The sequence below is a fragment of the Salvia hispanica genome, chromosome 2 (assembly GCF_029641045.1).
Source record: "Salvia hispanica isolate PSC_SH4W2 chromosome 2, Shi_PSC_v1, whole genome shotgun sequence".
NCBI lineage: Eukaryota > Viridiplantae > Streptophyta > Magnoliopsida > Lamiales > Lamiaceae > Salvia > Salvia hispanica.
The window spans coordinates 44801899-44814636 of NC_142693.1; the positions used below are offsets into that span (position 1 = coordinate 44801899).

At 42.6% G+C, this 12738-nt stretch overlaps 2 protein-coding genes and 1 pseudogene across 2 annotated transcripts; 2 read left to right on the forward strand and 1 right to left on the reverse strand.

Annotated features, from left to right (window-relative positions):
- The window catches only part of LOC125198505 (uncharacterized), an 81343-nt pseudogene that overhangs the window by 16486 nt on the left and 52119 nt on the right, over nucleotides 1-12738 (forward strand).
- Nucleotides 9791-11155, reverse strand: LOC148932500 (putative B3 domain-containing protein Os03g0621600). Its single transcript, XM_089064079.1, has 5 exons — nucleotides 11056-11155; nucleotides 10928-10985; nucleotides 10572-10845; nucleotides 10269-10447; nucleotides 9791-10184 (listed from the first exon to the last, which is right to left on the reverse strand). Exons 1-5 carry the CDS (start codon nucleotides 11091-11093, stop codon nucleotides 9951-9953), a joined length of 783 nt encoding a protein of 260 aa, XP_088920205.1. The 5' UTR covers nucleotides 11094-11155; the 3' UTR covers nucleotides 9791-9950.
- LOC148932501 (uncharacterized) lies at nucleotides 11538-12675 on the forward strand. The gene is made up of 2 exons (XM_089064078.1): nucleotides 11538-12026; nucleotides 12091-12675. The coding sequence occupies exons 1-2, from the start codon at nucleotides 11604-11606 to the stop codon at nucleotides 12511-12513; spliced, it is 846 nt and encodes a 281-aa protein (XP_088920204.1). The 5' UTR covers nucleotides 11538-11603; the 3' UTR covers nucleotides 12514-12675.

The window sequence follows — 12738 nt, forward strand, 5'->3', positions numbered from 1 at the left end:
GACCCAGCAAAATGTAACGCTTTTCACCATATTATAACCGATGCATGAAATTAGCCTTATCAAACTGCTCACACTTAAACCATACTTGTCCTCAAGTATAAAGACAAGAGAAAGGAAAAAGAATAAGGCGAATTTCAAGCAAGGTTATCCCCTGACCGACTCCTTAGACTCTAGACAGACTCCTAGACCTAGACACAATCAAAAACTTAAAAAGTTTAAGAAAAAACATACAAACACATAAACACATATGCATGAGCTAGCTTCAACTTTTTAGGCAACCGTCCCCACAAGATTAAGGTCAATCCAATAGGTTGCACTCCTCCAAATAGGCCCTTTCCCTTCCTCTACCTAGCCAATCTGTCAGCTTGTCAAGATAGCCCTTTTTCTAACCCAATTGTTGGATTCACTCGATCACTCATTCCTCACCAGGGATGTTAGGATCGATTCTCTCTTAAGTTATTGCCACACCACTGAAGCGTCGGGTTATGAGAGTTCCTCCTTTTCCTGGGTCAGGCTATTATTGTTCCTACCCTTTAGGAAACTTCCCCCCTGGACATCATCCAGCTTATTCCTCCTTATATATATATATATTTTATTTTCTCCCCCCCCCCTTTTTGTTTTTTTTTTTTTTTTTTTTTTTCTGGACTTTGTCCAGCTTATTCCTCCATTTCCTCCTCTCTTCTGGACTTCGTCCAGCTTATAACACCTTACCCTGGACTTCGTCCAGCTTATACCTTCATAACCCAATTTCCTATTTTTCTCCTTCACAACTCTTCTCCCTAAGCATTCAGTGGCGACCCTTAAACATGTGTTAGCTCGAAGTTATTTAAGGCTTATAACTCGCTATTATAGTAGGGCTTCACAACTAAGTAAGCAAAGGCATCCTCCATCATTCTCACTTCACTCAGATTGACTTGGCTTTTTAAATGAAAAAGCTTCTAAGTTGAAATGCCTCCTACTTTCAATTACTTTCACTAAGGGAATCATGCCGTATTATATTCACTGGCTCATGCGACAAAACTTAGACCTAAAGACTCTTAACATGCAGACAAATTCATGCATTGACTCTTCTCCCCCTCCCACTTCACTCAAGCTTGTCCCCAAGCCATCGTCGTGAACGGGGGAACAGAGAGATCAATGCAAAACAACAAAATAGGTTATAAAAACAAAAACTTCTCACACTTAGACCAAGCATTGGGCTAAGTGGGAGAAAAGCACAATAAAACAGAAAATACAAACTTCTCACACTTAGACCACGCAGTGGGCTAAGTGGGAGAAGACACAAACAATTACAAAACACACATAGGTAACATAAATAATAATAAAAAAACTGAAAGCAAGAAAATTAAAAGTTACTTGGTCATGGGGTGGTGATTCACTTCTGGGGCTGGCTCCCTCGAGAGCCAGACTGGGGTGGGATACCGGGTCGGGTCATCCTTACTTTCTTCTTTGCTGGCTGCTCCAGCTCTTCCTCTTCCTGGGCTGACTGTTCGGGTACTGGCTTCCTCACTATAGACTTTGATTTAGATGGGGCTGGAACTTGTTTGGGAACGGGCGGGGAGATCAACTGCTTGAGCGATTGTTGCGGTTGCTTGACGGAGGGACTGCTCTGAATGGGTTGCTTGACTTCACTGCTGGACCCAGGAGTTACCTTCGACAGGGTCAAGGGGAGCGTCTGCTGCAACCACTTCAACATTTTCATCGAAAGCTCCACCGCTTCCGTCATTCGCTCATTTTGTTTGGCGCACTTCACTGCCAAATCTGCAATGTTGCCCCTCAGGGTCTTCACTTCCTCCCGATTCCCGTTCAATTCCTTTCTGATCCCACCAAGTTCCTTAATCATTTCCTTCCTCATCAACTGCATCTCTTTCTTCACATCCTGGACTTCCTTTCGTAACTCTTCAACCTCTTCACTTGGCATGGCTTCCTCGGCTTCCTCGGGCTCTGCTTTTACCTTGTCTCCTAACGGTAAAAGAGGGTCTTGGCGCCATGAGTCTGCAGCAACCCCTTGTTGAAAAAATAATCAACACTGAACACCTCCGGGGATTCGCACATGACTACCAACGGAGCGGCCTTGGCAATCTTCATTTCTATGATTTGTTGGAGATAGGCGCCGAGGAGGTGGCAGGTATACATATGACGCACAGGGTTGCTCGTCATTTGGTGGCATGCCTGAGCCAGCCAATAGCCTAGGTGCACCTTCACGCCTTTCGCCATGCACCATGTGAAGTAGAGGTCGGTAGTTGTAAGAGCTGAATTAGCGGTTCCCATCAAGTTGTAACTGACAAACGTTTGAGCAAAGCGGAGAATTCGGTCTTCGATGTGAGAGGCTTTGGAGTAGCTGGACTTAAACGTTCCCGCCATGGGGTGAGTGATCAGTTCCCATGCCGTTTGCACCTTGAAATCGGGCGTGTTCTTCGGCACTCCAATCATCCTTTCATTCCATGTCCCCTCTTCATCTTCGGCTTGGGTAAACAACCCCATTCGCAGAGACCATTCCCAGATGCTCATCTCATATTTTTCATTAAAAAGCCTGAACGTTATTGAATCCGTGTCAAGATCAATGGTGTTTTTTAAACGAGAGGTGGAGAAAAACTCCCTTGCTAGATCCACGGGCACCCTCTCCTGGCTGTGTTGTAATAACCACTCAAATCCTATCGAATAGATACAAGCGCGGAATTCCTTGTCACATGCAATCATTTTAAGCTCCCTTGAGCTGTACTGCTTCCCAGATTTGGCCATCTTCCCAGCGCTACATCTTTCCTTGTACACTGTGGTCCTCTTCTGGTCGTCGAACTGCCTCATCTCCTCTAACAGCTCTTTAGTTAGCCAGACTTCCGGACGTCCTGGAATAGGCTCTTCTTCAGCTTCTTCAGATTCATAATCGGGATCAGGGATGGGCTCGTCTTGTTCCTCGACAGAGGGATCCTCGGTCATAGGGGAAAGGGTCTCCTCGACCTCCTGACGGAGGGAGCTTTCCTTGACCGAGTAGATGAGGTCACCGCCGCCTTCCCTTTTCTCGCCCTTTCCTTGGCCAAGCGGCGTTCCTCTGCCTCCCCAGCATCAGGAACTAAGTCATCGACTTCATCGAGGAGACTCCTCCTGGTGCGCCTCCTTTCTGCCCTCTCGTCTATCTTGGGTTCATCTTCATCCTGGTCACCCACTAGGTTCACAATCAATTTCAGCCCTCCCTTTGGCTCCGGTACTCCAGTCGCAAGTAGATCTGCTTCTTCCAACAACTTTTCCGGGGTTTTCCCTTCACGTTCCACTATCGGGGTCGCCCCCTCAATATAAATGGGGTTCTCCCCCCAGACACCACTTAGGGTCGCCCCCTCTTCCACGAATTCAGGGGTCGCACCCCTGAAATCAATTGGGGTCTCATCCCCAGTTTCTAAAGGGGTTTCCCCCTCAGCAGCATCCTTCACAATAGGGGTTTCCCCCTCAATCGTACTGTCCACAATAGGGGTTTCCCCCTCCACAACTTCATCTAAAACAGGGGTTTCCCCCTCACCAACTTCCTTCTCTTCAAAATTAGGGTTCTCGTCACCTTGATTCTCTGTCTCCACCATCGTCCCGCCGTTTGTTGGTCTATCCTCCTCCGGCCGTTCGTGCACCATCTCCTCTTTCTCCGCCTCCTGTGAAGCGGTTTCTGCGTGTTGAGATTCAGAATCTTGCGGCCTTTCTTCACGAAGATTCTCCGGTTGTGCAGCCGAGTCTGCCGGAATCGTCAGTGGTGGTACGACCGGCGCGGACGTCATCAGGCTAGCGGCGAACAGGGCATATACTTCTTTTGCTGTCTCGACGCTCCCCAATTTCTGCGTCAATTCCGCCAACAGAGTTGGGTCGTACATCGTTCTTTGTGAACTTCCGGTGAGTTGGGTTGAATCCATCACTGCAGATCTGAAATTGACAAAAAAATCTGGTCGAATTTGGGTTAGGGTTTGTTTTCTAGAGAGAGAATGAAAGGAGAGAGAAGGGAGAGTAAATTCAATTTTTTTTCGTCGATTTGGGATTATTGGAGAGAGAGAAGCGACGGTTGCTTTTCTGATGAAAGGATGGTGCAGTTGCAGGCATGAGGTAAGCAACTGTACAACTTCCATAATTATCGGCAGATTTGAAATTCAAATTTTCTCCGTCCCTCCTTGATCTCTTCCTTCAAGCTTTCCTTGACTTCTTCCTTCATATTCTCCTCTAGATGATTCCCTTGATCATGATCCTATACTTAAAAAGAATTGAAGGTGCCAGACTCCCAGGTCAAGGTTAGAGTATAAAGTATCGGTTTCTTTCGGAGTCTGGTGCTTCAAAAATATTTTTGGATTTTCTTAGTTTGAAAAATAATTAAACTATTTACACACTGTATTTTCAAAATAGTTAACCTACTACTTGACCCAGGAATTCATCGAGAATACCTCCTCGTCCGTCTAGGCAATAGTTGGGAGTGCATGTAGCGGAACTTCGTCCACCACAACAACTCGGAATTAACCATTGACAAGGAAAGGGACTGGATCTCCACTGCTCCGTTTGCGCGGATGTCGATGATGGTATATGGGCCGATCCGTTTAGACTTCAATTTTCCTGGCATTAGATTGAGCCGGGACTGGAAAAGGAGCACCTTCTGTCCCACATGAAGTTCCTTGACCCGGAGATTCTTATCATGCCATAACTTCGTCCTTTCTTTGTACCACATGGCATACTCAAATGACTCCAGCCGAAGTTCCTCCAATTCTTGCAATTGTAACTTCCTCTCTTCTTCGCAAGCTATCGACTGTTAGAGTTTGTATACTAGAAATCACGTTTCGAGTGATTGAATACTGTAAAAATCTTATCATATTTTCCAATAAATAAAACAGATTATTTTTGTCATAATGTTGTTATGTTTTACATTTAATGGATGTTAATGCATGTTTAAATGTACAAGTTAACTTAACAAAGTCTAAGTCTTTGTTTTAGTAGACCGGTTGTGGGCGTCGTCCACTTTAAGGTAATACGGTCAGTTCTAAACAAAGAAAAAGATGATTTTCACAACCTAGTTGGAATTTGACTATCCAACGTGAAAGGTTGCAATGTCAGTCCGCATATTTCTAAGCCTTACTGAAATAAGATGACATTGGTGTGGTATAGCACTGAACGGATCTAACAGCAAGACTTGCCTTAGGCTATCTACTGAAAGGCGAGGTCTTGATAAATATTTATTTCTTAATCAATGTATGTTAGCATTGAGCATACGGTATTGATTATGCACTGCTTTGACTTATCAAATGGTGCGGGTTTTTCGTAATCCAATTATCCTTATATATTGGGCAGTGGTGATCAATATCTAGCGGTGCTAGGATTGCTATTATATTGAATCGTGCGCGAGCTGAGTCTCGTTTGATAATGTCCTCAAGAGGAGCGCGAAACAAGGTTTTCTTATTCGGAACCTAGCTAGTTGGAGTGTGATTACTCTATGAATAATAAATAAGCGTTTCATGCTAAGTCCACTCTTGGAATTAATAAGAAGTTAATTAATTAAGTCAATAGCAGACATTAATTAATTAATGAACATTTTAATCTTAAGCACGAGAAATGAAAGTTAAAACGGAAACTCGGATTACTTGTAATTTCGGATTTGGATGGGGAGAGTTCAATATTACTTCTGTAGTGGCTGCTCGTAATATTCCAATTATAACTTATATTAAATTGTGGGTTCAATTTAATTAGTAAAAAGTAAATTGGATGAACCCATATCCAAAACCTTCCATAGATCCCTGTCTGGGCCCAAAAGGAACTTAATATAAATAGGAGAATAAAGGAAACAGAAATAACACAATTTTATTTGCTAAAATTTTCGAAAATATCAGCTCTCACAAGCTGTAGGAATTTTCGAATTCCTCTCCTATTCCAAAAAGTATTTCTTCTGTCTTCTTTATTTAAGTCCTAGTATTCTAGTAAGATCAGCCCACACTGATATTGGGATACAGTTCGGGAACCAGAGAGAAGATTTGTGGTCTAGTACTCAAAGCATCACGTGGAGAAGAAGCTAGCCATCTTCAATTCTTTGGAGAATTAATTAGGTATTTTTCTGCTCCGTAGAAAAGCATGTTTTAGGTTTCAATATTCTTAAAGCATGATTAATTCAAGTTATGAGCATGATACATGTGATAATTACGCGAATAGGTTTTGTCTAAATAATCTGCTAAATAGATCTGATTATTATGTGATTGTTATTTACGCGCCTGCTTCCGCTGCCAGTTCCAACAATTGGTATCAGAGCCAGTCTTTGGCTCTGATTATTTGGATTTAAATTTCGCGAAATTCATGTATGCATGTCTTATTTGATCACGAGGTCGACGGACATGGGGCGACGCGCCGGCGAGCAAGGGCTCGCGCGCGCCGCCAGCCAAGACCGCCAACCCCAGCCAGAATCCCGATGAAGCTCGACGAGCCGCGACGTCGAAGAGGGGCCGTGGGCCGACGATCACGCGGCGACGCGCTAGCGAGCATGGGCTCGTGCGCGCCGCCGGTCGAGACCGTGACCCTAGCCGGAATCCTGCTGCGTCGCGCAAGGAAGACTCGGCGCGGTGGCTCGTCCGAGAGCTGCCGAGGCGCCGGACCTTCACCAAAACCCTAACTCTAATCCTACAAACCCTAACCCTAGTTGCCCGCAATGGAGGCGCACGGCCGAGAGCAAGCAGCGCTCTAGGCGGCGGCTGTTGGTTCGTGTAGAGCCGCCGGAGTAGTGGGAGTTTGCCGGATCTGCATGGCTGAGGCTGCGCGGATGGCTGACGTGACGGAGGGAGATGCGGCGATGCCGCAGAAGGGATGAGGAAGCATCGCGCTTTCGGGCGCGGCCTTACGGCGGCGGTCGGGCGGCGAATTCGCCGCCCCGGCGAGCGTCTCCGAAGGATATCTTCAAATCTTCGTCGTGTAGATTCGTGCCAACCTCGAATCGCAAGATTTTGACGAAAGATTATTTTAATGATTATTTAATTGATTAATTAATAGAAATCATTAAAAATAATATTATTTAATGCAATAAAATATTTTGGGAAGATTTCCCTAGATTTTAGGAATATTTGGATTATTTTCTATATCTATGAATATTTTATATCCTAGATGATATAGATAAGAATAATTTAATAGTTTCCTAAATATAATATATCTAGAATCTATAATAAGATAGATATATATAAGATTACATTAAGGGTGTGTTCTCTTTGTCAAATAGTTGCAATATAACTTATTTATCAGTGTATATCAGCTGTTTGGTTTTCCATATATCTTTTACGCACAGCCCTACAAATGGGCTTCGGCCCGTTGCTTTTTGGCCATATTATGCCGTTAGCGTATCAGGGTGAAGCACTACGATACATATTATGGTTTTGACTCCCAACAATTAATACATACTGAAATATCTAAAATACCCCTGACATTCAAGTTAATAGGGGGAATTGTAAAATTCATTCCCAAAACAACAAACGCAATTGCAACTCCATCGACGAACCACTGCAACGAACTGAGGTGAGTCTGTTCCTTGTTTTAATTGAAATGAAATTTCAATTGACCTTTTTGCAAATTTCACAATGCGTGAATGGATTCTACCGATTAATTTCAATAGAAGTGAATATTTTTTTTAAAAAAAAACCTACGACATTTGCCTTTCTAATCTGGGTCGTTCTATGTTTGTTGAGTAGATTGGATTTAGGGTTTTCCACTGCAATATACTCTCGTGATGATTAATTGAGGAGAGGATGATGGTGAATTGATTAAATTTTTTGCCACCCAGCTGATTAATTTTGAAATGTAATTTTGAATCTAATCGATTCCAAGATATAATATGAGAAATATACTTCCGTCTGTTAATTATGTTGTGTGAATTAATTTAATTAACAATGTTGCATCGGGCAATTTGTATTTAGAGAATTCACATATTTGTAATTGTTAGTTTGACTTATTACATATTAGTTGGAATTCAAACTAAGCTTTCTTGTATTACTTCCATTCGGGCAGATGACGAAACCTATGAAGCAAAAAGCTTATGTCAGGCAAATGGTTGAGGACATAATGTGGACTCACACGGTGGCGCGAATCTGCATCTTGAGCATGATTATGAGCAAAGATTCAAATAAAAGGAAGCGAGCAGAATATACGTTAAACAGACTAATTGGGGTGACTGACACGGATTGTCTAGTTAATTTTAGGATGGACCGGAATACATTTGGAAGGTTGTGCTCTTTGTTTACAGATTTGGGAATGTTGCGCGTCCGGAGGTTCCTAGGGGTAGAAGAGCAAGTCGCCATGTTTCTAGGTGTCTTAGCACATCACAAGAAAAACCGTATGGTTCGATTTGATCATTGGAGGTCTGGGAACACAGTTTCATTCTACGTTCATGAGGTCCTTGCAGCTGTATTAAAGCTGCATTCCTTGTTCTTGGTCAAACCTGATCCTATTCGCAAAGACTGTGTAGATTGGCGCTGGAAAAGTTTTCAAGTATGTTTTTTTTTTTGGTGGATTACTATTCTTCGGAATATTTTCGGTTTTTCCACTACATGGGTGTGTGGCTACTTGTTGTGCATACAGGGGTGTCTTGGTGCGCTAGACGGCACCTACATTAACGTTTTAGTACCAAACGCGGACAAACCTCGGTTTAGGAATAGGAAGGGTCAGACAACAACCAACACTTTGGCCGCTTGCGACAGGCACATGCGTTTCACATACATATTACCAGGCTGGGAGGGATCAGCTGGAGATGCACGAGTGCTTCGCGATGCCGTCACACGTCCTTATGGGCTTCGAGTCCCAATAGGTATTTTCATTAGTTTTGAATAATCAGTATTCAGCTACACATATCAGTTATATTGGAAAATATAGCTTTGGTTTGTATTTACAAAACTGATGTTGAGATTTGTTTGGTATAGGTAATTATTATTTGTGTGATAACGGATATGCGAATAGTGAAGGTTTTCTAACCCCTTACAAGGGTGTTAGGTATCACCTCAAGGAGTGGGGTCCAGAAGCGCAAATTCCACAAAATGCTGTAGAACTCTTCAACATGCGCCATACCAAAGCTAGGAATGTAATTGAGAGAGCATTCGCGGTACTGAAGATGCGGTGGGGCATTCTGCGCAGTGCTTCCTTCTATCCCCTCAAAGTTCAAATCAATTTAATTCTAGCTTGCTTCCTTCTCCATAACTACGTCCGGTCTGAGATGCCTATTGACCCGCTCGATGATCTTTTGGAGTGCATGCCTGAGACTCAAGTGGCTGAGGAAGATCAACGGGACATTGAATACGTTGACTACGTTGAGGCAACGTCATCTTGGAATCAGCATCGCGATGATATGGCAAACTCGATGTGGGCTGAAGTGAGTAACTACATGCACAGTTTTTCTTTAGTTACATGTTGTTTCGATTAAATCATACATACACCATGCTGGATTCATTGGTTTTTTCCACTGTCACAGCGCTTATCCACAATGCAGTGATCGCTCATGCCGAGGTGCAGCACAGTTAGATGTTACTAATGGATTTCGTGCTGGGAAATATCTACCGGGAATATCAAACTTGATCAACTATTTTATGTAGTAAATTTAAGACTTGTGCACCATGTGTCTCATGTAAACTACTCTGTTTGGTCATCAAATTATGTACTTAATCTTAATTTGTCTTTTAAAACATTTTCCCTTTGGAACCCATCAGTGAGTATTTATTTTGTTGTCGAAGTAAAATCGTTGTTTTTGGGTTAAGACCTAAAGTATTTGACTCCAATATATATACATATGTCTGAAACAAAATAAAATGTTCATGGTGAATTAATTAGCCAACATCCACGTACTAAAATACATTCTAATTTGGGTACAGTTTGTCCAAACTTTACACAGCTCAATGAAGCTGTAACAGAAATAAGCAAAATGCGGACAACAGCTAGTTTTGAAGCTTGGACGTTATTTAAAAGCTACATAGGTTCCATAACTAAAAAGTGACCCGAAATGTCGTGACTTCAACCGGTAACAACTCGAACTTGCACATGGTCCCCACGGCGAGATTGTTGTTAGCTACAAATCTGCTCCAACCCTGAACTATTTTTACGGTTTCATTTTTAATCTTCACATAAACATTCCATGAATTATCGGCAACCAAAAGTTTCACACATTGAATGGAGTTATTGTCATCAATGTGGGTTTTCCACCAAATTTCAGGCAAGCTCTGCGACAGAAATTGCAAATGAAGATGAATACAATTTGAAAATGTACAAGTTTTATGGCACCACAACTGAAATGAGTTCAATACCAGGCTCCGGTCCAATTGCGACGCAAGAAGGATGATGGTAAAAGAGGGCAGGGTCGGCACCTCCACAACCGGTCTAACCGGACAACCGGTGTCGTCGTCGTCAGTGGATTCTGATTCACTACACTCCTCATAGTAGGATTTGTCCTTACGTATGGGTTTGTACTCCCAGCCCGCACTTTCTACAATAAAAAAATACATTATGTACAACATATAGTTGGTGACATGAAATTAAAAGATCATATAGTCTTTTTTGCAATTTAAAATTCTATTCATGAGTATAGAAACACAACAAAAAGTATGCACCATTGGTGTGAGCGACGATGTCAGTCGCTGGCATACAACCACTTGCATTGAATCTCATGATCTTGAATTCGCCTTCACCATGGTAACTGAAAACTATGACGTGTTTTATCCCGATTCTATTTGCAGATACGAATGCATTCCAATTTTGATCGAAGTAGCTCTCACGGTCATCCCTTGTTATGCCAACCACCCATTCAAGGCCATTGAGCATCTGGAGCCTGCACAGGTTGGGTAAGGTATCTCCATGCTCACACATCCATTCATAAGGAATAGTCTTCAAGTCAAAAGAATTATGGTTGTGTTAGTTTGTAATGCATTATGCGGCTGGTACAATACATAAGCATTTGCGAACTTACCATGTGGTATAAGCATGAACGGGTAGTCAATGTCCGACAGAACGATGGTTTAACGTGCCTACGAACCGGGAAGATTGTGAGTATTTGCGATGTAAATGTTATACATTCTACGGCAATAAAGTACTTACTCCGGCAGCGGTTGTGGGGGAGCTGATGCTGATGCCATCGCGAACAGGAAGTGACAAGAGGTTGCAGTTTGGCACCGAGGAGTGATGCTTTTTTGGCTTGTCGAGATGAAGCTCTAGAATATAGCTTTATAGAGGATAAAGCTTTAAAAAACTTCATGCCACACTATTTTACCCGTGACCTGATATGACCTAAGCATTTTCCAAATAAATTAAGGCTGCTCCACTCATCACTATGTGAAAGACAATACAAAGGGGCAACAATGAGCTGTAAAATCTTTCAGGAATCTCCCCAAAAACATGCAGGAATCTCCTCTAAGCAAAGCTGCGACTGCAGATATGCACCTCACTATTATGATTTGATTAAACAAATTAAAGCTGCTTCACCCATATCTACTTGAAAGACAACACAGAGGCAACAATGAGCAGAAAAATCATGCACGAATCTCCTCAAAAAATGCAGGAATCTCCTCTAAGTAAAGTTGCGACGGCAGATATGCACCTCACAAGTAAGATTTCGTACATCATTCACGGGCATACAGTTTTTTGGGATGGTGATGAAAGAACTCATATATAAGTTGTGCTTCATTGCAAGCTTGGACCCAATAACTTTGTCTTCTATCATTCCTTCACTTCAAATGGCAACAAAAATCCCTCAACAAGGCACTTTCTTTTACAAATCAAACTGGACAGCAGAGGTGGACTCACTGATGTTGTCCCTGATAATCAAAACCAAAGATATGAACAAGTGGAGCGGTTGCGTGATCCCCATACCCATCCTCGAAGAAGTGGCGGAAGTGCTCACTGAAGAAGTGGGGGTACCATTCACATGGCCACAGTTGTACGAGAGATTCCAGTTCTTTGAACAAAGACACTTACTTTTCCACGAGGTTGTCAACACCAATGGTGTGCATTGGAATGTTAACACCAACGTTGTCATTGCACCGGAGCAAGTATGGGAACCCATTTTGAAGGTAAGTGGTTAATTTGTTTCTTTTCCTGTCCGATTAATTGTAACACCAACTGCTATTCTTGTAGAAAAACAATTTGGCTGCAGCTTATTACTATTTTGGGGACCCTGAATTTGCAAAATTGAGGTTGTTGTTCGGACCACAAGATATCAAGCAGGAGAGTGCGCCACTGATATTCAATATTTCTGACACTACCGTGCCTGTAGAGGATCTCAATCGCATGTATAAGCCATCTGATATTCATGGAATGGCGCCGACTGCAGAGCTCAGCATGTCCGTCTCTTCTCCTCTCATGCCCAAAGTGCCAAAGATGAAACGCAATTTGTTTGGAGATGGAGTCGCAAATGTGGGTAGCCAGACGAACAACGAGGATATGGTGCCGCCGCGTATGGCGAAAAAATATCCCCCAAAGCCGAGGACATTGCCTCCAAGCAACTTTGGTTCACCACATGGATCTTCATGTGGCTCATCGAACACCCACAAGTATTGATGGATGATTATGAACCCGCTTGTTTCCAACTTCCAACTTGTTTTGATGTAGTTTTCTTAATCATGTTTTATGTTGTGTGTTGTCTTCCTCCTCTATTATCCCGATTTTATGTATGTGAACTAGTTTGTCTACAAGTACAACAGTTGGAAATCAGGGTATTTATTTTTGGTTATGTGCAATAATTTAACAACAAACTTGAACATAGCAATCTGATAACACATTCAA

Coding starts and splice junctions, on each gene's coding strand:
- LOC148932500 (XM_089064079.1), bottom strand. CDS start 11,093: ATGGCATCAGCATCAGCTCCCCCACAACCGCTGCCGGA. Junction 10,986..11,055: donor CCCCCACAACCGCTGCCGGA/GTAAGTACTTTA, acceptor CCCGGTTCGTAG/GCACGTTAAACCATCGTTCT. Junction 10,448..10,571: donor CATCGTCGCTCACACCAATG/GTGCATACTTTT, acceptor TTTTTATTGTAG/AAAGTGCGGGCTGGGAGTAC.
- LOC148932501 (XM_089064078.1), top strand. CDS start 11,604: ATGGTGATGAAAGAACTCATATATAAGTTGTGCTTCATTGCAAGCTTG. Junction 12,027..12,090: donor TATGGGAACCCATTTTGAAG/GTAAGTGGTTAA, acceptor CTATTCTTGTAG/AAAAACAATTTGGCTGCAGC.